Below are 27,118 nucleotides of genomic sequence, written 5' to 3' on the forward strand. Positions count from 1 at the left end.
AAGTAGAATGGTGGGTGCCAGGGGCTGGCTGGAGGGAGGATGGGGAATTCGTGTTTAATGGGGACAGAGTTTTGGTTTTGTAGAGTTCTGGAGATGGATGGTGGTGATGGTTTCACAACAATGTGAAGGTATTTAACACTGATAAACTCGATAATCAAAGTGGTTAAGATGCTAAGTTTTACGTTTTGTGTATTTTACCAGAAAATAAACAAAACCAGTGTGTATATTCACTCCACAAACGCTTAGTGAATGACTACATGTGTCAAGTTCTATACTGGAAGCTGGAGATGCAAAGATGGAAGAAACACGGCACCTGCCGCAGAAAATGTCTAACGTTTCCATGAAGACATCATCAGTTTTGGTGCGTGATTTCAATGTTTTCTTTTTTTTTAAAATTTCCTTTTTGATATGTTTTGGTGTGGTCTCAGAAGCAGTCTAATTTTATAATAATTATTCAGCAGGAATAATATGAATGATAACAAAAACCACACTTTGAAAGAGTAAATAACTTTTAGTTCCTTCACAATGAACCAGGCTGACTGCTATAACCGTAAGGGTAACAGATCTTCATGAAAGTCTCTCATTTCTAGCACAATAGAGTTTTGCCTGCTATTCTTTTCCCAGTGTGAGATGGAGGAGGGAAAGGGAGGGATGGGGTGGGGTGGGAGGGAAGGAAGGAGGGAAGGAAGGAGGGAGGGAAGGAGTCGGGAGGGAGGGAAGGCGTAAAGTGCCCGTCATGATGAGTCCAACAGTAAAATCAATAGGTGTTGTCCACTGACTATCAATTAAGGCACAATTAAGGCCTCTGGGCTTTGATTTTGATCAGGCTGCTGGCAGTTTAGTGGGAACTCACCAAATAAACAATAATTCTAGACAATTGTCCCCTTGTCATGATTCGGGAGCGTATTTTCAAATGAGGTGTAAATGAGGACTTTGCTTTGTATGTGGAGACAGCAGGGGCAAAACAAAACCACTGGAAAGACCCAAGTAGGTGGGAAACAAAGGAACGAAACTGTCCAGCACGAGCACCTGCAGCTCGTCCCTGGCAGACGCTTGAAAGGCACTTGGTTATTTACCAACTTACTGTGGGATAGGGGTGGGAGCAGAATACAGTGTACTTTCGGATGATGCCGTTCAGCTTGAGAGGGGGAAGCCAGGACACAAAGACCATGGAGGCTGAGGCCGCTGCTGCCTTCACGCCCGCGGGAGGACCTGGAACTGGAAGAGCCGTGTGTTTAGTCACAAGGTGGGGCCTCGACTTGGGCTTGCGGGCCCACGCCTCCCAACACGACCCCACTCCATGCTCACTGTTCAGCTCTTTGAGGTTGAGCATTACGGGTTCTGCTGTGTCCCCCCAAATGCATATGTTGAAGTCCTAACCCCCAGGACCTCAGAATGACACTGTCATTGGAGGTAGGGTCTTTACAGAGGTAATCGAGTTAAAATGAGTTTGTTAGTGTGGCCTCTAATCCAGTACTTCTGGTCTCCTTATAAAAAGGCCAGTTTTGGCACAGAGACAGACATGTATAGAAGGAAGATGATGTGAAGACACAGGGAGAAGACGGCATCTATAAGCCAAGGAGAGAAGCCAAGAACAGATGCTTGTCTCAAAGCTCTCAGAGATAACCAGCCCTGCAGACACCTTGATTCTGGACTTTTGGCCTGCAGAACTCAGAGACAGTAAATACATTCCTCATGTTGGAGTCTGTGGTTCTTTGTAGCTCTAGGACCTCATACAGTCAGTTCTAGTCCCTTTTGTCCTGGGGAGCCTTCCCAGCCCATTTCAGTGCCTGGAGGCTTCCTGCCTCTGGATAACTGGACAATTAACTTCTGGATCAGTCTTATTTCTGCTGCAGTTTTTGGCTTTGAATGTACTGGGGATGAACCTTTTGGATCCTAAATTTGAGAAGCATGAGGGTGAACGACCTCAGCCATGGAGACCCCACTCTCCCTCACCCCAGTCATTTTGTAATGGCACCACTTTGGGCTCAGGAGAAATGGAAATACTGTTGATGAATAGGGATTGTTGTGTCAAAGATTCACAGTATCCATGTAAGACAAACTCTCCCCTGTAAACCAGCTAAGAAGGCAGAACATGGTGGCAGCAATATTAAGCATGATTTGGGAGTGAGATTGAAGGCACGTCCCACTCCTCTTGTTCTTTTATATTCCAGGTTGAAGAGTTGGGGGGTGCGGTGAGATGACCAAGACACAGAAGATGCCAAAACGTCGTAAGTGCCAGTGAGAAAGGCATCAGAGCTCTTGCTTTGTTCCTTATTAACCTCACTGTCCACATGAAGGGCAAGCACATTGATGGAGGCACTGAAATTCAAGCCAATATAAGCCCCTTGCAAAACCCTGGAGAAAGCTGTGAGTCTTTTACTGCTTTGACGGCAATGCAACTGCTCAGTAAATAGTTTTGGAGGTGAATGTGCATCTCATAATTGTCATCTTGACTCTTCTAAGTCTGCATAACAAAACCAAGAGCTCTGGTGAGAACTAACTTGGGTTGGACATAGTCACCATTTGAAAATATAAAATTCAGTTTTGGCAAGTCTTGCAGACAGTGGAAGGTCTAGAAAAGGTAACACACATAAATGACAGATCCTGGGTTAAGAAATCCCGTGAGAACAAACCCCAATCAGGTGAGGGCAATGTCTAAGACATCCACAACCTACTTCAGAGCTGCCAGGGCTCCTCCTGAACAAGGGCAGAGTGGACGTTTCATGAGGATTTTAATCCTAGTAGACACCCAGCTTAGCCAACACTCTCAGTCGTTTCCATAAAGCCCCTGGTTGGTGTTCACCACAGTGAACACTCTTGCTGGACATCTTCTCTTTAGGAGGCCAGGTAGTTTAGCACCAACCAGTTGAATGCCTGCTGAAGAGGAGTCAATTCTATTTGTTTCCAACCTGTTCATGACAATTGTACCTGTCACGGGTAATACTGTAAGTTAATTCATTACATAAACCAATGAAATTCAAGTGCAAAGAAAGCTGTTTCTATGACACTTAGTGGGACTGCTTTGGAAAGGCCTCCTTAGAGGCAAGTTACAAAGAAATTAAAAAGAGAAAGAAATCAAGGAGGGAAGAACAAAAGGAATGACGGAGGGAAGGAAGGAAGAAAGGAAAGAGGGAAGAAAAAAGAAAGGAAGGAAGGAAGGAGGGAAGGAAGAAGGGAAGACAAAAGGATGGAAGGATAAAAAAAGAAAAGAAAAGGAAGGAAGGAAGAAAGGAAGGAAGGAAGAAGGCTGATCTATGTTTGGTCAGGACCACTGAGAAGAATGGGACATGTGGATTTGTCTCCATTTGCAAATAGATCGTTGATAAATGGTCACATGCTCTTGAGACACCAGTTGAAAAATGCAGATGCTACCCATTAAATACACAGTTCATGGAGTAAAAGATGGCACAGAACTCCAATGTTTTCACCCAAAACTTGAAGTGATCCTAAGTCATGTGATTAGAGAATGATTAGGGAATGAATACATATTTATATGTATTAAGTTAAAATGCAGCATTTCGGGTACTTCTTGGCCACTGTAAAGTTTGGTGATTCCTCGTTTCAATTGAGGATTTCCATGAGCATGCCTGTGTCACAGCCGATCAAGGGGCTTTGACTGCACCATCTAAACTCGCAGTTGACTCCTCCTACATGGATTTATGATCTATCTTGCACAGTCTTTCCTTGTATGGTTGCTAGAACTTTGTACAATAAAATAACAACATAGAAAATTTGAAGAACACGGCATTTTGGAAACGTTTTCTGGATGACTGAGCTAATCTTTTCAGAGCTAGAACTTAACATTTTCATTCTGGTTTGGACAATATCATAAAGCTTAAAGGTGTGGGCCCTGGAGCCTCACTGCTGGTTTCATGCGGCTCTACCCCTTAGTTCCATGTCCTGAGCAAGTCGATTAACTTCTCTAATAATCTTTAGTTCCCTCATTTATAGATTGACAACAATAATTGTGCTGGCTTATGTTTTTGCTGTTAGATTTACAAGAGATACTTCATGTAAATAATTTATTTACCGTTCTCTGTAGAGTAGGCGCTAAATAAGTTCTAGCTATCATCTCTAATAACCATCCTTATGTCCTTAGATTAAATGTCGTTAAATGATACTAGCCTTTACTTTGTGACTCAGTGGTGAATGACAAACACCAGACACTGAGAGTTGCAGAAGACAGAGATGGCAGAGGATGGAGTAAAGAATGGTATATGTCTGTCTGGGACACATTTTCTTGAAACATTCTTAGTGACCACATTCCATTTTGGTAATCCGAGTTTTTCTTATGAAGGTCAAAACGAGCTTGGGAAGTTTTCATGAATTCCTGGGCATCGTAGGAGAAGTTCTGCATACAAGTTTAATTGATTGCAGTAAAGAATGTGGCCTTCAGAGAATTCTCTCTTCTACATTCCTCCGATGCACCTGGACATCCCTTCTGAGCTGCAGATGCTTCTATGTCTCATGTGTCCAATTGGCTGAGACGTTTCCACCAGGGATCACACAGGCACTTTAGGCCAACATAGTCACAACAGGGCTCACCGTCTTCTATCCAAACCTGCGCTTCTCTTGCCCCATCTCAGGAAATGGGCTCCCCCCATCTTCTCAGTTGCAAGAACCAGAACCTGGAATTCTCTTCCTACTGTGACTTGACGAGCCCTCTGGATGTCCACATGGACATGACAGGTCAGCAGCTGGGCTCTACCCCTGATTCACTGGTGCTCCCCAACACTGAGCTCTGTTTCAGTTCCCTGAACGTGGTCTGCTTCTCCCACCCCGGACCCTTGGGCTGCCATGATCCAGGGCCTTGGGATGCCTCTGTCTGGACTTTCTCCCACCCTCTGCCTTCTCCCTGGCAACTCCTACTCATCTCTCAGGATCTAGTATGTGTCATTTTCTCCAGGAAGTCTTCCCTGATCACCAGCTTAGGTCAGGTCAGGGCTCCCATGTCTCTGTCGAGACTCGTTTTCATCATTGCACTTGACACAATCCACTCGGGGTGATCTATCAACATCTGTCTCCCCCACTAGCTTGCAAACCCCACCATGCCCATCCTGTTTCTCTGCATCTTTAGTTCCTGGGCCAGTATCTGGAACCTACTAGATCCTCAATACAGATTTTTCAAGAGTGGAAAACTGATTTCATTCATGTCTGTGTGGTAGGCGGGATTCTACGATGGGTCCCAAGATCCTTGCCCTCTAGTGTATGTGCCTTGCTGATTCCTTCCCCTCGAATGGGTGTGGCACCTGTTACTACGATGGACAGATCCCTCCCATGGGCAGGTTGTGCCATGTGGCAAAGGTGAAGGGCTTGTGCAGGTATCACTGAGGTCCTAATCACTCGACTTTCAGTTAATGAAAAGGAAAGTTTCCTGAGTGGGCTGGGTTTAATCAGATGCGCCCCTTAGAAGAGGAGATGGCAGTCAGAGGGAGACAGAAGAGGTCAGAGGGATTGGAAGCCATGTGAGGCTTTCCTATTGGCCTTGAAGGAGGAAGCCGCCATGCGGTAGGGGCTGTGACAGGGAGTAACAGGCAGCCTCTGGAGGCTGGTGACTCCAGCCCCATAGCCAAAAACAAACAAACAAAATCCCACCAATAACTTGTGAGCCTGGGAAATCCTGACCTCAGATGAGGGCACAGCCCCAGTTCACACCTTGATTCATCTGTGGGACACTGAGCAGGGGACTCAGCTCAACCAGACCTGGATGCCTGACACTTGGAAACGATGAGATAATGCATTTGTATTGCTTTAAGGTGTTAAGGTTGTAGCAATCTGTTCCACAGCATAGAAAATAAATACAAGTGGGAAAGCTCTCCTGTAACATACCTTAATGTAAAATACCAAAATCATTTTTCTGAAACAGTATTGCTTTGGTTTAAGTATGAATATCAGATGAAACTCTGACTAAACATCCACACAAACACTGCAGTCAGCTTCATTTTTTTTCACCATCATTTTTCTGCTCTTAGTAAACAGCCACAGGCAGGTGTGTGTGTACGCGCATGTGCACACACAAACATCCATGTACATATGTGGTACACCATGGTAGCCAGATCCTTCTGAGCCCACAACTTTTCAGTGGCTTTTCCTGAGCCATGCCGTGCCATGCAGATGCTACAATCCTGGAGGGACATGTCACGTTCACAGCTGTCATCTCACCAAGCAAATGCACATATGTCCCTTTTCTCTTCCCATGTCCATAAGACTCTGGTATTTTTGGCCTTTCCTCTCACTAGAGCAGGAGTGTTCAAACATTCTTTAAATGTTTGACTGATCCTTTAACCAAACCATCAAGTGGAAACCCAGCACATAACACAAGTAGAAGTGGGGTGGCTCTTGAAGCCAGGGTCAGGGAGAGAATGGAGTCTCTCACTGGGCCTCTTGCTTACCACTGGGGCCCGCCCAATAACCCTTGGGCTGTGTAAGAACCTAGTTTGTGAACCACTGCAGTGGAGGGAGTGTGGAAAGCCACGTGGTAGAACCTGTTCTAGGACATCTTGTCTGTCGTGTTGCTGGTATATCTGCCACTGCACAGGGCACACTACCATAGGCTGTAGAGCCCCAGAATCCTAAGCAGTGTTGATTGGCTGTACTTCCCAGTGTCTACTGAGGGGCAGCACCACTGGTGGCTATGCAAACACAACATGCAATCTACCCCCTTTCAGGTCTGAGGTGTGGTCATAAAATCACCCCAGCACATGTCACAGCCACATACTATCCACACCTTCATAAGTATGTATGGCTCAAGGTATGAGTGGTCAGAGGATTCAGAGGTATCTGGATGTCAGTTTATGTTTTTGCTTCCTCTTAGCTCTACTTTCAGGTCTTCTCCCAATAAGATTTGCTAATTGACAGTGGGGAGGGAGTAGAGATGACATATTACACCTGCTGCTGGCCCTCTCACATGTGCCTTCAGAGTTATGTGCATTAGTGATGTGTTCAGTCAATATTTGAACTTAACTACCTCTATTGATACATATGCAAAGTTTACTCTTGTGTAAAGGGATCAAGGCTGAAACTAGCTTTTGCCTTCAGAGTGAAAATAGCAATTGGAAGATTAATAGATTCATTTTGTTTGTGTTCTCTTTCCTTATGGCTTGGCTCACATTATAGTATTGGCAAATAAAATGGCATCAGGATTTCACAACTGTTTTAGAAGTCAGGATTAGTTGTTCTTGCGCTCAAAAACAGAAAGCCCGATCACCAAGTCATCCTTTGTGTTTCTGCAGCAATAACAGGCGTACAAGTTCTCACTGACTGAGCAGTCCTGGAAAGAGAATGTGAACTGTGAACAGTTGTCACAGGCCCCAAAAATATCTCCATGCATCTGAGTCTACATTTATGGATAAAAGACGATATCCATGGCCCTGAGACTCTGACCACAGACATGAGAATATGTCCATGCACCCGAGACTATAGTTATGGATACGAGACTATGTCTATGGCCCTGAGATTATGACCAGAGACATGACAATATGTCCGTGGACCTGTGAATATGTTTATGAGCCCAAGAATCTTTAGATAGAGGTAGAGAAACTACTTAAAGCACAGACTTGTTCTCTAAACAAATATTTCTATTGCAAATAATCTGTTGCAAAAGTAAAGTTTTGCCTTTATTAGGGTTAAGTTTCTCCTTTTAGTATGATCAGTGACCTAATAACACAGTTTAAGCCTCCAGGCTCCCTAGATTAGGAAGACTGGTGCAGGACGTGTGTCTGGTCTAGACAACTGAATCAGGTGGTCCCTGTTTAATGTAGCTGTCTTTCTGTGCTTGCAAAAACATTGATAAATACTGAAACTTCAACCTGAGCCTAAAATAGTATCTTATTGAGAAAGAACTGAGTAAATGTTGGAAATTATTATTTTACTGGAAATCTATCTGTATTTTTACAACATTTAATTGAACTTGCAAGTGTAATCCAAACTTCAAAATTACAAAGCTTTCTCACTGAGGTATTAATAGGGTCTGTAATCAGTTCGACTGGGCATTTGTTCTCCGAATTGGCCTTTGTTCCTTCTTCCAATCAGATAAATAAAATTGCATTTAATTCTGTAAGCTGCTGGAATGCCTAATTTTATTAGGTATCGAGTCTACAAAAGTGGTTGACATAGCTCTTCATCATTTCTAAATTATTGAATTTTTCATGTGAACTTGGGAGATAAAGTGATATTATTCTAGTTTTTCTCTTCTTCCACCCAATCTTCACTCCACCCTCTTTTTTTATTTTTTATTTTTTATTTTTTTTGAGATGGAGTCTCACTCTGTCACCCAGGCTGGAGTGCGGTGGCATGATCTCAGCTCACCGCAGCCTCTGCCTCCTGGGTTCAAGTGATTCTCCCGCCTCAGCCTCCGGAGTAGCTGAGATTAGAGGCGCCCACCACCACACACAGCTAATTTTGCATTTTTAGTAGACACAGGGTTTCACCATGTTGGCCAGGCTGGTCTTGAACTCCTGGCCTCAAGTAATCCCCTACTCCACCTCTTTTTGAAAATACACGCTTATCCTAAAAAATATTGACACTCAGTTCTGCATAGTCCTTGTCCCATACCACCAACAAAAGTGGGATCCACAGCATCCTTCTTGGGGTAACTGGGGCACCCAAGGCAGGGTTTTCCATAGTCAATCCCAGCTCCACACACTATCAGCACTGGAGACAAAAGTAAAGCATAATTGAGTGACAAATTAGACTTTGGGCCTTGGGGTCAAGTTTTGAAAGAGAACTCTATGATTTTTAAAAGTAGAATATTAATTTAAAATTGATCTAAAATTGTGAATTAATAAGGATCTGTGAAGAGTCTTCCCTTCTTATTGGATTTCTGTACGTTCTTCTAAAAACGCAGATGCAAAACTTTCTGTGGATGATCAATTTGCTCTTTAAATAATAATTCCAGTGACATTTGCATTATTGCTTAGCAATGTAAAAAAAAAGTATTTCACTCCTCCTCTGAAGGAGTGGAGAGCAAATAATCAAACATTGAGTGTCAGGAAGCATCTCACTTTGTGGCAAGCAGGTGTTTTCAGACATCACTTCAGCTCTCATACATTGGTTCTGTGCAGGCTGATTGCTACAGCAGATTGCCCATGAGGACAATCCAGTCCACAGAAGCTTAGGTAAGGTGCCCAAAGTCCCACAGGTAGCAGGTGACAGAGCCAGCATATGCACAGCTCTTCGTCTATTATATTTAAAAAAAACTAAATTATGGCTGTCTTTACTCAGGACTTAGCTTTCTAGATATCTCTATTGATGTGTGACTTCCTAATGGCATTACAGTTGAACCTTAGATTTGCCTAAATAACCCAATTTCTTAGAGCAGAACTGGCTGACCCCTGCACATTCCCTGGAAGAACTACCTGTGCATTATAGAAAAAAACTAAAGCAAACGAGGATTAGTTTGGGTGTAGACATCATAATGTGAGAAGGGCTACAGAAGCAGCGAAAACACCAGGTGACAGTGGATGCCTGGGGCTGCTCAGGAGAGCAAGGCCTGGCTTGCCAAGGTGAGGGCAGAGAGTGAGGTGGAAGATGGCAGGCTTAGAATAACAGAGAGTCATGGTCAGGGGCAGAAAGGCTGAGGAGAAGAGCGTATCATGCTCCTGAACAGGTGTTCTTTGCTTCCATCAGAACAGATATGGGATGGAATAACAGCATTTTTGATACTCTAGTAGTGGGGGAGATGGCATAGACATCAGACCTGCCCATACATGGGAGGTGACCGGCAATGGTCCACAACTCTCCTGCCCCTATGCTGCCTGGGGAACAGGGTCCCGGCAAGATGACAGAAGTTGCAGAGACGATCCAACACAGCATTTAGGTCTGCTAATGTCTCATCTCAACGTATACTTCTGTGCTGGAAGAACCTGGGAAGGTTCTATGTGGGCATCAATTTGACATCAGTTGCTCCTTCCTTTATCAGTTGCTCCTTCCTTTACTAAGGTGGAGGCTACTTTTCTCACTACCACAGTAGTATTTATCAGAACTTATCTGTTCCTCAAACAGGCTTGGCTAACGCCCCTCAGAGTTTCCCTTAAAATAGTACAGAATCTTTGTTGTACGGTTTTTGTAGGTTTGGGTAATAGTCACATAACCCAATCCAAATGGTAAGGAACAGCAAGAATTATTGTTGTAGAACAAAATGAGCAGCAATTTAAATTTTTACTAAATCACCATGAATTCTTGCAAGAATTTAAAAAAAAATTAACATGAAGTTCGCAAATTAAGGACTTATTCTAAAGTGTTTCAGCTGGCAAAGAATAATAGAACTTCAGCCTGTACATAATTTTCAAGAAGTCAAAGGATGGATTTAATCAGAGCTTACACTAATAGCTGAAGAGCCACTAAAATTATTCTAACAAGATACAAAACATGTATGACAAGTATTACAGCTCCAGGATAAAATGAATTTCTATTTACAATAATACTTGGCCAAAGGAAAAAAAAAAGAAAGAAGAAAAAATATAGAGGAAGAAGAAGCAATGGATTAGACACATCAAGCAAAGGCAAGAGAGGAAGCTAATGCTCTAAGTTGCACTGGGATATTTTGGGAAGGCAGCAAAGGTTTGCACTGAGAATAGCCTGATGAACTGCCGGGTAAAGGCAAGTGAGTTCCCTCTGACCCAGCCCTTCCAGCAGTTGCTGGGACCCGCCAACCACCCGTCTCTCACCATCCTCTTTGGTCCGGGTGAAGATCTGCTCACTCCTGACCCCGTCTCCCGCGCGGGTGAAGGCCAGCACCTGGATGCTGTAGTTGGTGTACTTTTCCAGCCCGTCCAGCTCCAGGGAAGGCTGTGTGGTGGTGATGTTTTTAATCTCACCCAGCTCTGGAGGACAAGAACAAGAAAACAAAATCCCACTTCTGAGCCTATTTCTGCTCATTTTTCCGCGTTGTCCCCACTGACTGTCCCTGTGCCATGCCATCACCTGTCCAGCCACCATCTGGACATGGGAATTCCTCAAAGGGACTGTGCACAGTCATCCTGTGAGCTCATGGTGTCATGTGGCCCTTTGGAAAAGATCATTCACACCAAACTGCTCCAGAACACAAGGCAGAACGTTGGTCTGGAAATGAAGCAATTTGCTCCAAGTTAAGTGTTATCAACCCCAGGCCAGCACCAGGGCTGCCACTCAGCCTTCAGCAGGTGCTAATGAGCAATGTCCCCTGCACCCCGAGCAGCACACTTAGTACCACACACACGCACTGCACACTCGGCGGCACACACACTGCACACGCGGCGGCACACACGCACTGCACACGCGGCGGCACACACGCACTGCACACGCGGCGGCACACACACACTGCACACGTGGCGAAACAAACGCACTGCACACGCGGCAGCACACACGCACTGCACACTCAGCGGCATACACACACTGCACACTGGGCAGCTCACACGCACTGCACACTCGGTGGCACACACGCACTGCACAAGCGGCAGCTCCACTGCTAACTATTCGTTAGGAAGCTTCTGCAAGCTGAGGGGTTTTACCGTTATTTTAAACAAGCTCTACTTTAACATACATGTATTTTTAAGCACCTAACTTCATCTCAAATATCTGATCTACCCTCTTTAGCAAGTTTCCAGTCTGTAAGACAGTATCTTTTACTATAGTCACCACTTCCTACATCAGATCTCCAGAACTTACTCATCTTGCGTAACTGAAACTTTGTATCATCTGGGGTGGGGGAAGAAATGGGCAACTATCTGAGATGGTGGACCTGCTGTTAATTAGCTTGATTGTGGCGAGCATTTCACATTGGATACATACGTCAAAACAAGCTGCATGCTTGAAATATACACAATTTTTGTCAATTATACCTTATAAAAGCTGAAAAGATAACATATTTAAATTAGAAAAAAATACACCTGAGCTAAACTGAGTGGCTCAGCAAACCCCTCTTTTTACCTGGAGTGAACTCCTCTCAGCTTCAACCCTGAAGTGACATTTCCATGTGTCAGAAATTTGGTGTCAGCTAAAAATGCTTCACTTTTTAGGAGTGGGATTCACTAATAATATTCACAGATGGAACACTATGCACTCTCATCTCCAGCATATGATACACGGCCATTTGAGAAAACTTACCAATGATGTACTTCCTTGGTGTTTGGCTGATGGGTTTTGAAATGAGTCATCTTCAGCGCATGAGAAGGGTCTGAGAACTGTTTCCCTAGGGGAAGGGGCTGTCAGTGACACATTGGTACCCAGAGCAGGTCGGTTACCCCAAGAGACCAGCAGGTCCGGGGAGTACCTTGTTGAACAGGTCTGCTTTGGCTACATTTAGAGGGCAATGCTAGCTGTCTGTCAATCCCTCTCACTCTCCCTGGCCTCTGTATAGGGAGTGGACGTGACATGCATGCCTGCCTAGGTGCCAGCGCTGTGCTATTCTAAGTACAGATAGTAACTTATGCAATCAGCAGAGTTATTCAATTACTTTCGCAACTCATTCATTTTACAGCCAAGGAAGTCAAAGGACAGAGAGGATCAAGGAGCCCAGCACAGTGGCTGAGGGCACAGGCTGCAGATGTCAGCTGCTCTCCTCAGTTGCTCTGGGAAAAAGCAGAAAATGGGCTGAAAATAGAGGCACCCACGAGCTGTCGTGTCTGCCAGATTAAACGGGCTTTTTGCCTGCCTGGTTTTTCCTTCCTGTTCATTGTTTCTCTTTTCTCTTGTGTGTCCAGGATATTCCACAGAAGTTCACAAATGAATAGCCATGTATTTTGTGAGACAATGACTGTGGAATGTCTTTTGTTCATTTTAATTTTTTGTCACCAAAAGGATCAACGTGGAATGGATACAGCATTAAAGGAGAGTAGCAAATACTGCATGGGATGACTGAGGCCTGTCCCTCACATGCCAGAGCCCCTGTGCCTTCTAGGAGTTGCAAGAGGGGTAAAGGGGCTCCATGTGGCTCCCACAGTCCAGGCCCCAGTGGGAGCCGAAGGCCTGGGACCACCAGAAGCAGTTCTGTAGGCTGGGGCTTTGCTGGGGAGAGAGCAGGGTGAGGATGGTCCAAAGACCTGTCTTTGGACTCCTGTCTTCTAGGGAGGCCAGCAGCGTGCCAGCTGTCAGAGGTCACAATTTGGAAATCTGAACAGAGGGCTTATAAAAATGAGGAGAATGCGCACGTGTGGTCACCAGGCAGTCAAAATATCAATACTTCGTTGCCCCATATGGATTGGAAATTCTCATCTCCGAAGGAAGGGTCTTTCCATTTTCAATTATATTTCTTTTCCTGAATGCATTTAATGCAGGTCTTTTGGATTAGGATAAAAAACCCAAATGTAACCAGACATGGTGGCTCATGTCTCTGGTCCCAGCTACATGGGAGGCCAAGGTGGGAGGATTGCTGGAGCCCAGGAACTGGAGGCTGCAGTGAGCTGTGATTGTGCCACTGTACTCCAGCCTGAGTGACAGAGCCAGACCCTGCCTTTAAACAAACTAATTAAAAACTCAAATGATAATAGACAAAGTTTAAATATAGAACTCATTAAGATCTTTTCAGATTTAGAAACTTCACTGTCAAAGATCACACACACACATTCCTACAGATATATACACACACAGTCAATAAAAATATATACACAACACAGCTGAGGGGAGGGGCTGGTCAGGGCAGGGTGCTGGGAGCTGGTTATGAGACTGTGATGAAGGTTTTTTTTTTTCTCAAGAGTGCAGGGTGTCCACCTCACAGGGAAAGTAGGATCATTTCACAACACAGGAGAAAGCTGTGACCCTCCGGCCACGCAACTCTTGAATCAGACAGAATGAGGAAGAGGAGCCTGGTGAGGAGGGAGAAGGGCAACCTGGCCTCTCTGATCTTAAAGAGAGCAAACACTTGGCCGAGCGCGGTGGCTCACGCCTGTAATCCCAGCACTTCAGGAGGCTGAGGCACGCAGATCACGAGGTCAGGAGAACAAGATCATCCGGGCTAACATGGTGAAACCCCGTCTCTAATAAAAATACAAAAAATTAGTCAGGCATGGTGGCGGGTGCTTGTAGTCCCAGCTACTCGGGAGGCTGAGGCAGGAGAATGGGGTGAACCCAGGAGGCAGAGCTTGCAGTGAGCCGAGATCGCGCCACTGCACTCCAGCCTGGGCGACAGAGCGAGACTCCGTCTCAAAAAAAAAAAGGAAACACTTAAAACAAAATGATTAAAAATACTAATGGTTAATATACTAATTAGAATTAACATTTAGATGTTTCCTCATTAGAGGGTTCAAGTCATTTTGATCAACTAATTTATCATGAACCATGAAGACAAAAGCAGTCAAAACCCCAGTTCTAAGATTTTGAAAACCACCTGAGCCAGAGTTGGCTCTATTTGCTAGAACGCCTCACAGACTCTGAAGGAAGGGTATTTTCCTGACGACAGATACTGGGTGACTAGCAGATATGGAAGAAATAAAAAGCAAAGGATGAAAAAAAAAGAAAGCCAGATACAAAACTGAGTGTTTAGTTTGTCATTCTTTTTAGCTCTTTTTCTTTTTAAACATGAATTTCTACAGTCTATCTTCCATGCCCCTATAGAGCTGTTTAATACACACACACATAAACACACACACACACACACATATACACACACACACACACATATACACACACACACACACACGTTAACTGAAGTGTACTGTTCAGTTGAAGCCATGAGGGGAATAAAATTAAAAAAATATATAAAATAAATATAGATATCAGATTTTTTTCTATTACAAATTTTGTTTTAAACAAAATAGTTTTGTGTATTTATTTATATCCTGCCTCATTCTCAGAGGGTTTTAAGGCAGAAAGCAAAATAGGTGTGGGAATAGCTTCAGAAGCAACCCTCAGCTGCCTACATACACTAGTTGGCACCTAAATATTGCTTCCTTTCCGAGTTTACCATTTTTGTCATGAAGGAAGATGGATGGAAGGTAGCAAAAACTCAGAGGAAAACAGTAACTTTTCAAAGCATACAATTGTCCTAGCAATCTCAAATAAACTGTTTCTGTCAGGCCTCAACCACGATTTAACTTTCTGACCATGAAAAAAAAAATCAGAAAATCCATCAAAGTATTGTTTATTTAACCTGCCCTATTAAATATACTAACCAGTTTTATTTCATCTGATCATATTAACAACAGAATTCTTTCTTAGACATATTTTGGAAAGTATTCAAGTTATTGCTAATTACAGTGGTAGTAATGATATTTGCCTCTCTCAGCCTGTGTGAATGGATGGTGTGTGTGTGTGGTGTTTGTGCTATGTGATGTGAATGGTGTGTGTGCGCCTGTGTGTGTGGTATGTGGGTGTATGGTGTATGTGTGTGGTATATGTTGTAAGTAGCATGAGGTGTGTGATGTGTGGTGTGGTGAGTGGTGTATGTGGGGTGTGTGTGTGGGGTACGTGTGGTGTGGTGTGTATGTGTGGTGTAGTGTGTGTGCTGGGGTGTATGTGGTGTGGTGTGTCTGTGCATGTGTATGTGGAGTGTGTGTGGTGTGTGTGGGGGTTTGTATATGTGTGGTGTGGTGTGTCTCATATTGGGGTGTGTATGTGGTGTGGTATGTGGTGTATGTGAGGTGTGTGTGGTGTGTCGTGTGTGGTGTATGTGGGGTATGTGTATGTGTGGTGTGTGTGCATGTGTATGTGTGGTGTGTGTGCATGTGTATGTGGGGCGTGTGTGGTGTATATGGGGTGTGTGTATGTGTGGTGTGTATGGGGTGTGTGGGGTTGCTGTGTGATATGTGGTGCATGTGGGTGTGTGGCATATGTGTCGCATGGGTGCAGGTTATGTGTTGTGATGAGCATGTGTGTGTGTATGTGTGGTGTGTATGTGTGGTGTGGTGTGCAGTATATGTGGGCTTTATGTATGTGTTGTGTCTGTGGTGTGTGTGGCATAGTGTGCAGCGTATGTGGGATATGTGTATGTGTGGTGTGTGTGCATGTGTATGTGGGGTGTGGTGTATGTGTGATGTGTCTGGGGGGTGGTATGTGGTGTATATGGGGTGTGTGTATGTGTGTGGGGTGTGTGCACTTTGGTGTGTGCTGTATGTGTGGTGTTGGTGTAGTGTGTGTGGTGTGTGTGTGTGGTGTGGTGTGTGGTGTGTATGGGGTGTGTGGGGTTGCTGTGTGATATGTGGTGCATGTGGGTGTGTGGCATATGTGTCGCATGGGTGCAGGTTATGTGTTGTGATGAGCATGTGTGTGTGTGTGGTGTGGAGTGTGATTGTGATGTTTGCTCAAGATGTGGCTTTACACAGTCACTTCATGCTCAATGTCTGTGGAAATCCAGCCAGCCCAGGAGGCCACAGAATGAGGAGTTTGTGCGAAAGTGTCCAGTAGCCCGGTGAACTGACCTGCTTCATAAACGAAATCTCTCGGGTAGCAGGAAGAGTGACCATTCGCAGGCAGGTTCCCGTTTCTGAAGGTTTCTTGCTTATCTTTCGGAAATTACGTGCAGAACTTCTACACTGTACATTTATCTCATCACTTTGATTTTAATTCCATGAGTGAAAGTGTCTTTAAAAAGCTGCATGCACTCCCAAGCATTTCTTTATTTAAAGAATTATGTTTTTGAATATTCAAGTTTTCAAAGCTTTAAAGGTATGAAGCCACATCTTTCGTTTTAGAATGGAGATGCCAGCAGGCAATATTAGCAAAGTGATCTTAGAAAATACGGGTCATGTGGATGAAGTCGCCACTGGATTCTAGAAATATTTCCAACAAGAACAACAGAAGAGACATCTTAGCATAACACTGCCTTTAGAAGAATGTTTAGGGTATTTAATTTCACCCAACTCAATATAAGGAGTAGAAATCAGAAGGAACATATGTAATGATGTCGTATGGCATTTTGTCCATAAAATAGATGACTTTGCAAATTTTCATCGCTCTCTACCCTGTGGTGTTTTAAAATCTTGTCTTTAGGTGGGGGGGGGGTGAAGGTGTTACAGAATCATCTACTTAAATCTGCCCTTCTGTGGGGCTGTCCCTTCGTGGGTCTGTGGTTCCGTATTCATTAGCATCTCCTTCGGTCACTGGTCTGGAACCTCGACAGGGACAGACACAGCAACCTTGGTGCTTCCCATGAGCTCAGTGCTGAGCGGGTGTTTAGCAAATGTGTCTGCTGCAGGACCAAGGGGGTCATTCTAGATCGCCTCCCGTGGCTGGTACTGCTCCAGGTACTACATGCGCCATCAAAGGCACAAGGCCTGGTCTCAGTCCTGAGAAACACATCCTGTTAGGGACATGCAGAGCTAAGGCTCAAAGGCCTGCACTCGCGGAGCCAGTAATGCTCGCACTGCTCATGTGTCTTCTTGCCTTACTGTTGCACCCACCGTGGAGGCTCCTGCCACCTGTGGGGCCCTACGTTTACCTGCATGGGGACAGCGGCCTGCCTGGTAGAACAGATCCAGGAGGTCCTGAGCATGGAAGGGATAGGTCCTTGACTGCATTTGCCCAAAATTGGAGGTGAGCACCCATCAGGGATCATACCCAGTTGCAGGGGTTGAAAGAAGCCCCAGGCTGGACACAGTGGGTCACTCCTGTAATCCCAGCACTTTGGGAGGCCGAGGGGGGCAGATCATTTGAGGCCAGGAGTTCAAGACCAGCCTGACCAAGATGGCAAAACCCCATCTCTACTAAAAATACTGAAAATTAGCCAGGCATGGTGCATACCTGTAATCCCAGCTACTTGGGAAGCTGAGGCAGGAGAACTGCTTGGGTCCGGGAGGCGGAGGTTGCAGTGAGCTGAGATCCTGCCACTGCATCCCAGCCTGGGTGACAGGGGGAGACCCTCTCTCAAGAAAAAGAAAAGAAGCCCCAAACAGGAGGAGAGGTACTGTTCAGGGACAGGGGACGCAGGAGAGGGCTGCAAATGGAGGGCAGGGAGGAGGCAGGTGTAGGCCCCCCAAGCTTGGGACAGAGACAGTGAGCAGACTTCCAGAGGCCTCTCCCGTTGGGGGCTGCAGCCTCGCTCTGCCCCCAGGATACTCACACAGCCCGGCCCAGCCTGGTAGGCACCACTTGCAGCCCGAGGGCAAAGACAATGAGGTGTGCTCCAAGAAACTTGTAGCCCCAATCTTATGGCCACTTGAGAAAGTCACTTTTTCAAAGTCTTTCCCTAAACAAACAGGAATATTTTGTCCTACAACTGGAAACACACACACACACACACACACACACCACACACACACACACACAACACACACACACACGATAAAGAACAAGGAAAAGAGAGGAGGAGAAGGGGAAGGAAGAGGAGAAAGAGAAACAGGAGACAAAATGAGAGGGCCCTGAACTTCCTGGCCCCCTCCTTAGTGCCCCTCCGTGTGCCTGGGCACTCTTCCCACACCCACTTACAGCACAGCTACAGGAACTTTAACGTTTCCCCGCGGAGTTCTATCTGGGAAACAGGAAGGCGCCAACATTCTAGAATACATATCACATGGAATGTTCTAGGTAGAGATGGAGGTTTTGGTGCTGCCTGCAGAGACTTGACATAGACACTCACAATTAGGAAAATACATCTATGTTGAATTTCCCAAGTGCCGCCCCCGCCTAGTCTTCAAATTGGGTTTAGAAGGTGTGTGATGTTTTAAACAGAGAGACCTGTTCAAATGTCGAATGAGAGATGATAGAAAAGGGGAAAGTGTCTATTGATAAAGAGGTGCCCGCCGTATCCTGAGCCCCTTGTTAGGAGTTAGGAGGGGTCTGCAAATTCCATCATGCATTCTCTGGAGGCAAACCCAAAGTCCTAGTTGAGTCCTCTTACCTCCGTCCATGAGGTTGGCCCAGTAAATGACTCTGAACCCCTGGAGAATTCCATTCAAGGCTTCCTTGGAAAGTGTGGACCAGGATATTGATATGCTTTCTGGTGATGTTGCTATGGCTTGGACATTTTCAGGGGGGTAACTGGGCACTGAAATCAAATAATTAGAATCTGTAATAACTGTAGGTGGTTTACGAGCAAAGCAATACTGTAAAAGCAACATATTTTAATATTTCAATATGCAAGCAAAAAAATGCACTCAACCCCAAAATGAAAGAAAAAATAGGCCGGGCGCGGTGGCTCAAGCCTGTAATCCCAGCACTTTGGGAGGCCGAGACGGGTGGATCATGACGTCAGGAGATCGAGACCATCCTGGCTAACACCATGAAACCCCGTCTCTACTAAAAAATACAAAAAACTAGCCGGGCGAGGTGGCAGGCGCCTGTAGTCCCAGCTACTCGGGAGGCTGAGGGTGTAAACCCCGGAGGCGGAGCTTGCAGTGAGCTGAGATTCGGCCACTGCACTCCAGCCTAGGCGATAGAGCGAGACTCCGTCTCAAAAAAAAAAAAAAAAAAAAAATAACAAACATCACTTCTCTACATAAATCTTATAACTCAGTAAAATATCATGAGTCAATGCATATATTCTAATGGATTCCATAGTCTCTTTCCAACTTAATTTACTTTTAGGACAGCTTCTTAATTTTATTGCCTGAGTAGAAGATCATTGTTTGTCTGATTTATTTTCCCCTTACTCTTGGAAGTTACTTCTTTAAGTTGCATTTACTTTATAGAGTACAGTACCTCTGTATTTAGTAATATCTGGCATATAAATTGGAAGCTTAACCATTGTAAAGTGCTAAAAAGTAGAAATACAATCACAGATTTCCCGTCTCATCCTCATCCCTTTCCCCAGAGGGAAGAGAGACCACAGACGAGGAGACAGGTCAGAAGAATGTTGAAAGCATTTTTACTACTGAGCTTTTGTAAATCTTAACTGTTGGCACTAGGAGGGGGTGCAAAATACTGGCTGAACCAAGCATCTTAATGAAAAATGAGCACTGAAGCAAAAACAAAGGCATATTTAACTACTATTGCAAAGATTATGAAGATAGACAATTCCAGTGTTCAAGTTGCAAGTCACTGAAGACTCCTCTCCTTGCAAAAATTGTCAGATATTACAGGTGCAAGTCATATTTGCTTCCTCAAACCTATGATCAAGGGTCGGGCGCCGTGGCTCACGCCTGTAATCCCAGCACTTTGGGAGGCCGAGGCGGGCGGATCACGAGGTCAGGAGATCGAGACCATCCTGGTTAACACGGTGAAACCCCGTCTCTACTAAAAATACAAAAAATTAGCCAGGCGTGGTGGCGGGCGCCAGTACTCCCAGCTGCTTGGGAGGCTGAGGCAGGAGAATGGCGTGAACCCGGGAGGCGGAGCTTGCAGTGAGCCGAGATCGCGCCACTGCACTCCAGACTCGGGAGAGAGACTCCGTCTCAAAAAAAAAAAACAAAAAAACAACTATGATCAAATGGCTAACTGCACAAGAGGTAAATGCAGTGCCACCTTGCTGCCTTGAAAGCTACCACTTATTGCTACAAATAACCCCATATCTTAACTTTCTGCCTAAAACACTGTGCCTTTGGATACCAGGGTTCTTTATTTCCAAACACTACTGGAAATTTGAGCTTCTGGGTTTTTCTGTTTCACCGTGGAAGGGCTAATTAATTCATCTTGGCCGCTAGGGGGCGATCGATCACTGTGCGAGCTGAAAATTCCTTTTCTCTGGGCTCAGACTGCTTGAAAATAGAAAGCAATTGAAAAAAAAATAAATTTAAAAAAACCTTCTTAACATTTGGGAGAAAGCTTTTTAGCAAATAGCATTTCTGTATTCTTGTGAGACTTCTGCAGTAATAGGGAGAGCCTCGCTTTCACTCCAGAAAAGCCCAATTCTTGTACCCGAAATGAATGAGGAAGAGTCTGAAAAGGGAGGGACTTGCTGGCTTTGCAATCCAGCCCAGCCTGAGGGGTGCGAATCAGTGGGGTGGGCGAGGTCATGAGGCAAGGCTTTCCCACCCGAGACCCCAGGCCCTGCAGGTCACTGCAAAGTCAGCGGAGGGAGGAGCGGGGGCGGCGAGGTTGGGGGAGCCCCGGGGGAGACCCGAGGGAGCCTTTGCGGAGGGAAAGTCACCACCAGGACCGGGCCGAACCTACCATCTTCGAGAGTGGTTGTGATGATTTCCTGAGAAGAAGGCCCCGTGCCGGCCCGGTTACAGGCCTGCACCACCAGGCCGTACTGAGTGAACTTATTCAGGTTGTCCAGGGTGTAAACCTCACTGTCCCCGCTGGTGTCGACACTGATGATGTTGAACTGGAAGTTACCCCCAGTGCTGTACTCTCGGTAACCTATTTGGTAGCCACGGATAATTCCATTTTGCAAATGTTTCTTGGGAGCCTAAACAGAAGAGAAAAGAACACACTAAAGAAGTCTTGAGGTAGGACAAGAGTGAAATCAACGCCCACACCCAGTAGGAAAGCAGAAATAAAGTGGTGTCATTGCCATGATGCTGGCGCAGTGGTCCAGTAGCAGCTGCAAAGCCATGTGCAGTGCTTGGTCTGTGCCAGGCACCCTTCCTTTACCTGTGAGTGCATCCGGCCCTCTCAGCCCCTCTGAGCCACTGGACCGTCAATGGACACTGGAGGTCACCTGAGTATACATGGCAGGAGGGGAATCTGAACCCAGGTGTCTGGCCCCAGAGCCTGCGCTCTCATTCTGTCCTTCATGCTGTCCTGGTTGACTTGTCTAATTGGCGAGAAAGTGTCAAAATACAGATCATGTTTGTGGCATCTCCAGGTACACTTACGATGGGGTGTGACTGACCCTCAGGCCTGCACCCAGCAAGAACTCTTGGGCTCGCTGCTCTGTGCCAGGCCTTGTTCCAGGCACCAGGGAACAGACTTCAGTTTGGAAATGTAAGAAAACAAAAGACCTCTGTCCTCATGGAGCTTATATTCTAAGGAAATATCCCAGAATCACGGTGTTTCCAGGTTGAAAACTGGCATGTGAAGGCGAGTGTACACACTATAGAAAGGTAATCTCTTTCATGAAGCCCTGAGTCATTCTGGAATCATTTGGGGGTGACTAAATTGGGGGCAAGAGAGAGGCTGGTGCTAACTCCACCCTGCTAATGTGAAGATGGCCCACCAGGTCAAAGTAGGATTTAGGCCGATGTGTAGGACTTTATTTGGAAACTGAAGCCTTTTCAAGAATGGTATAAGACTGGGTGTGGTGGCTCATGCCTGTAATCCCACCACTTTGGGAGGCTGAGGCAGGCGGATCACTTGAGGTCAGGAGTTCAAGACCAGCCTGGCCAACATGGTGAAACCCCGTCTCTACTAAAAATACAAAAATTAGCCAGGTATGGTAGTGGGCATCTGTAGTCCCAGTTACCTGGGAGGCTAAAATGGGAGAATCACTTGAATCTGGGAGGTGAAGGTTGCAGTGAGCCGAGATTGCACCACTGCACTCCAGCCTGGGTGACAGAACAAGACTCAGTCTCAAAAAAAAAAAAAAAAAAAAAAAAAAGGTATACGAATGCCACCAAGATGCGGTTCTAGGAAATAAAGGTTTTGTAGACTTTCAGGCAGTCAACAGATATGTTTGTTTATGTGTGTGTGTGTATGTATACATACACACATACATGTGTCTGTATATATGTATACATGTACGTATGTATGCATATACATATACACACATATATTTAAGTACAAACTATGGATCTAGATCTCTCAGGGCTCTGAAAGCTTTCTCCGTCCTGAAAGTGCTTATAATCGACCTGGAGAGAGGAAATAAGCACTTAAGAATCTGTAGAGAAAAGTGTGGACATGCATGGTAGGGAGGTGAAGGCCAGCAGGCATCCAGAAAGTGTTAGTGTGGGTGTTCTGAAATGGTGGGAAGACTCAGAGCCCAGGTGGGCTTGGTGGGGCACGGCTCAGAGAAGTGGAAGGAGGACGGGGTGAGTGGAGCCTGCAGAGGGTGTGCACCTGCCCCAGCGGTGAGTCAGGAGGGAACAGACCGAGTGGAGCAAGACCTTGGAAACCTGCCAAATGTGACCGGGGCAGGGCAGACAGGGAGAAATCAGAAGGTTTTAAGCTGATGAGCAGCTTTGATGGATTCAGCAAACACTTATGGATTGCCTAATACTCACTTCCCAGGGGATTCCATGCCTCAGACTGTCATTAGTAGTCATTCTGACTTATTCAAGAGCAGTAAAATCATTTTTATTGTTCACAGCAAGTTTCTCCATTTATGATTTTCTTGGACTCCACTTGCTTTTCCCAATAGCCAATCTAATGTAGTATATTCATGGTGCCAGCAGGTGTCAGTGAAACAGTCACGTAAACCATTTATTATTTGTATCTGTTGGCTCAGAGTTAGATCCTGGTAGAAGAGCTTATACCCTTTTTATTATAAACAAATGTCTATGCACCTCTGAATCCACACATGTGCTGGCTTTTGCACTGATGGGCTATGGCTTTTCACACTGTTTAGAAACAGATCTCAAGATTCTGTGTTTTGAAAATTCAATTACTCTACGTGAAAATTGTTTTGCTGCAACCACTGAATTGCATTTATGTAACCTAATTAATTAAATTAATTTCTCTACCAACATCACCTATAAGTCAAATTCACCAACAAGGAGATTTCCCCTATTTCACACAGTGTTTTAATGTTAGATATAGTGAGCCAAATAAAATAATATTATTTTTAAATGAGGTTTACATCCATTAAATATTCTAATTGTTCAACTGGCTCCCAGTGAGGCTTTAAGGCTCCCTAAGACAGCAAGTTGGATTCACAGTATGGGGAATGTGGAGTCAGGTCAAGAAGTGTAGACAGTGGAGTCAAATGCCTGTGAGAAAATGTTTTCATAGAGTAACCAATTTAGCTAAATCCTCCACAAGAATGAAGGGACCTGCTTGCTGACATGTAGTTCCTCCAGTTTGGCGGGATTAATCCTGCCTGTCATCTGTTTTACAGGTAGAATGGGGAAATCTTTCCTTTTTTTCCTCTCCATGGGTGAAAACACATTCTAAGAAGCTTAAGTATAATAGACAACACAGGTGTTTTTGTTCTGTTCCATTTCAATATTTTGTTAACAAGAAAAAGAAAATTCTTTACATTTTTCTTAGAAGAACTACATTTTAGTCCTGTGAGTTCCAAAATAAAGCTTATTTTTTCTTAGTTGATATTTCTGCAAAATACTGTGCAGAATAATTATCTCATTTTTATAATAAAAGGAAACCACCACCATTTCTATCCAATGCAACTCTATTCACATTTTGATGCATTTCAGCCTATTCATCTAAAGTAAAGTGTTTTGCCCCACATAGCTGTGTTTGTAGCCTGTACAACTTGGTGTCTGAATTTTTCTCCTTCATTTAATATGCTATTATGATTATATTCCCATCTTTACTTTAATCTTTAAATATCATATTCCATCATATTGATGTTTTATTTTATTTAACCATTTTTTTATTGTTGGGGATATTGTTGTTTCTGGATTTATTTACTACCACAAATGCTATGTTAAACATCTTCACAATATAGTTTCTCTGTTTCTAAGTTTACTTACTGAACTCAAGTCCCACAAGTAGATGACTGTCTTATTTTTAAGTCCATGTTTCAATTGGCTGTTAATGAGATAGGGCTTTTTTGGTTATTATTCTTCCAGATGCATAATATACTACGGTAAGTTAAGGGACTATGTCACAAGGAACAAACAAGAGAGCTCTCCTCTATTTTTCTTAATATTCCAATTTTGAAATGAAATATGTTGAGAAGAGTTATGAGTTATTTGATGGCAGTAGTGTTTTTACATCTTTTTTTTTCAGGGTGCTAATACGATCTACAGTTTTCATGCAGAATAAATCGTTGCACCCGAGGAAGAAGTGAGATGTGTTTCCTATAAAGGGAACATATACTTTCATAGCTTAGAGTTTCCCAAACTATACGATTTAAAAACAGACTTAAAAGGTAGTGGGGGAGGATGGGAGCAGCTGCCAGTGGTTGCAAGCTTTCCCTGTGGGGTGATGAAAATGTTTACAATTATGGTTATGGCTGCATATCTCTGTAAACATATGAAATACCACTGAATCATACACTTAAAATAGGGAATACTATAGCATGCTAACTGTATCTCAATAAAGCTGTTTTTTTTTTTAAAAAAGGTAGTGTGCTGACTCATCTCTAGGTTATCTTTCTATTTCAATTACAACACTAACTGGCACCTCCACCATGATGCCCACCACCAGCAATCAATGTGTACCACCTCTGCAGGTCACTGTCACCACTGCCAACATCAGTGTCACTCCCTCAGGTCCCCCACACAGCCAAGCCACCACCATCACTACTACCATCTCTACCACCATCATCACCACCAGCTTCATCTCTGCCAAAAATACTGTGAACACCACCACCACCACCAATAGCATCTCCACCACTGACATCACCAACATTACAACCACCAGTATCAACATCACCGCCATAAAAATAACCTAAAGGTAGAAGCACCTCTATCACTTCTTCCAACTTTACCACCATATTTATCACAAACTTCACCAACAAACCACACTTCAACCTCTGCCACTTCCATCATCATCCTTGATGTTACCACCATCACTATTACTAAAAGATGCTTCACTTCATCACTATCCCAACACCAATATCACTATCACCACAACCATCCATCACTCCATTACTATCCCAATACTAACATCACTACCACCACAACTATCCATCACTCCACCTCTATTCCAACACCAACATTGCTATCACCACAATCATCCATCATTCCATCACTTATCCCAACACTAACATCACTATCACCACAACCATCCGTCACTCCATCACAATCCCAATGCCAACATCACTATCACCACAACCATCCATCACTCTCCATCACTATCCCAACACCAACATCACTGTCACAACCATCCATCACTCATCACTATCCCAGCACCACCATCACTATCACCACAACCATCCGTCAGTCACTCCATCACTATCCCAACGCCAACATCACTATCACCACAATCATCTGTCACTCCATCACAATCCCAATGCCAACATCACTACCACCACCATCATCCATCACTCCATCACTATCCCAACACCAACATGAATGCCACCACAATGACCACTACAACTACTACCACCTCTACCACCTCCACTTCCACTTACTGAACACTGTTTGCTTCCCATTGTAACTGGTACTTTATGTATATTATTTCATTTTCTTTCCCACAAAAACCCCACAGAGTATAAGTATATTTCTTTACAGATGAAGAAACAAAAGGTCAAATATGTTAAAACAACTGTCTCAAGGCAAGTACAGAGTAGGAATTCTCCAAAGTTGTATTTGGTATTAACCACTTATAGAACCTCAGAGAACTTTTCACCCTTTTGCAAAGTTTCTTAGTTTTGTAAAGTTATACTATACATAGCATTTCTAATCAGAGGAAAATTTAATGGATCACACGAAGAGAAAATTGTATATTTTTATGCATAAAAGCAAGCAAAAATTCTTACTCCATCAGGGAAAGTTTAAGTTACTTTATTAATTTGTAGATAGACTAGTCAGATTGAAATTTAGAAATGTATTTAAAGAAATCCTTGTGGATGTATTTTAAAACATCCTCTGAAAAAAATCCATAAATGTAGGGATTTTGTATATTAAGTGTAAGAAATGTTAGGGCCTGTAGTTCAGGTTTTCAAAAATGACACTAGAGGCTCACTCTGAGTTATAGACAAGTCAGTAGGAGTGGAAGGTGTGTTTAGTGGAGACATTTTAATCCATTTGTCTGGCAGTGGGCTTCATATTCCCAAGAAATATTAGTGCGTAAGATCCTTTACTGGAAAAATTGTCTTGAATGATGCTTTAGACATTTTTGCTTGGAGCATGTGTCTACTTGGAACAAAGGGAGATGGTTTTCTGGGGTATAGAGAATACATCCTCATAGGGAAATGATCTTTAGAACACTGTATTAAGGTTGTTAATTAGCACTGTAGAACAATTGATACATGGGTGGAAGTAATGATTCACTTTCATGAAACTCAGTGAATGAGGTTAATGGTGGGGTAAGAAGAAAAGGAAAAGAAGAAATCAGGTAGGGATCTGGAAACATATTTTGAATCTGAGTTGCATAATATTGGAGAACACAAATTTCCTACGAAACCCCTTCGACCATGCCTCTTTGATCTGTCTCCCGATCTCAGTAGTACCTGTTGTGAGATCTGATCTCTGCCTCATCTTTCAAGACTAATGCCTCCTGGGTATTGCTTGCTCACCTGGGTTCCTCTCTGACTGCC

The 27,118-nt window shown here is 44.2% G+C and overlaps 1 protein-coding gene across 1 annotated transcript in view; it reads right to left on the minus strand.

Moving 5' to 3' along the window:
• Positions 1-27,118, minus strand: part of DSCAM (DS cell adhesion molecule) — a 341,028-nt gene that overhangs the window by 112,663 nt on the left and 201,247 nt on the right. Inside the window, exons 13-16 of the mRNA XM_033232515.1 lie at positions 20,962-21,202; positions 18,752-18,898; positions 10,671-10,826; positions 1,085-1,218 (exon numbers count right to left, since the gene is read on the minus strand). Of these exons, the coding sequence (XP_033088406.1) occupies positions 1,085-1,218; positions 10,671-10,826; positions 18,752-18,898; positions 20,962-21,202 (678 nt within the window). The remainder of the gene's footprint in view (positions 1-1,084; positions 1,219-10,670; positions 10,827-18,751; positions 18,899-20,961; positions 21,203-27,118) is intronic.

This window comes from Trachypithecus francoisi, unplaced genomic scaffold, assembly GCF_009764315.1.
Source record: "Trachypithecus francoisi isolate TF-2019V2 unplaced genomic scaffold, Tfra_2.0 Lachesis_group14, whole genome shotgun sequence".
NCBI classification, from domain to species: domain Eukaryota; kingdom Metazoa; phylum Chordata; class Mammalia; order Primates; family Cercopithecidae; genus Trachypithecus; species Trachypithecus francoisi.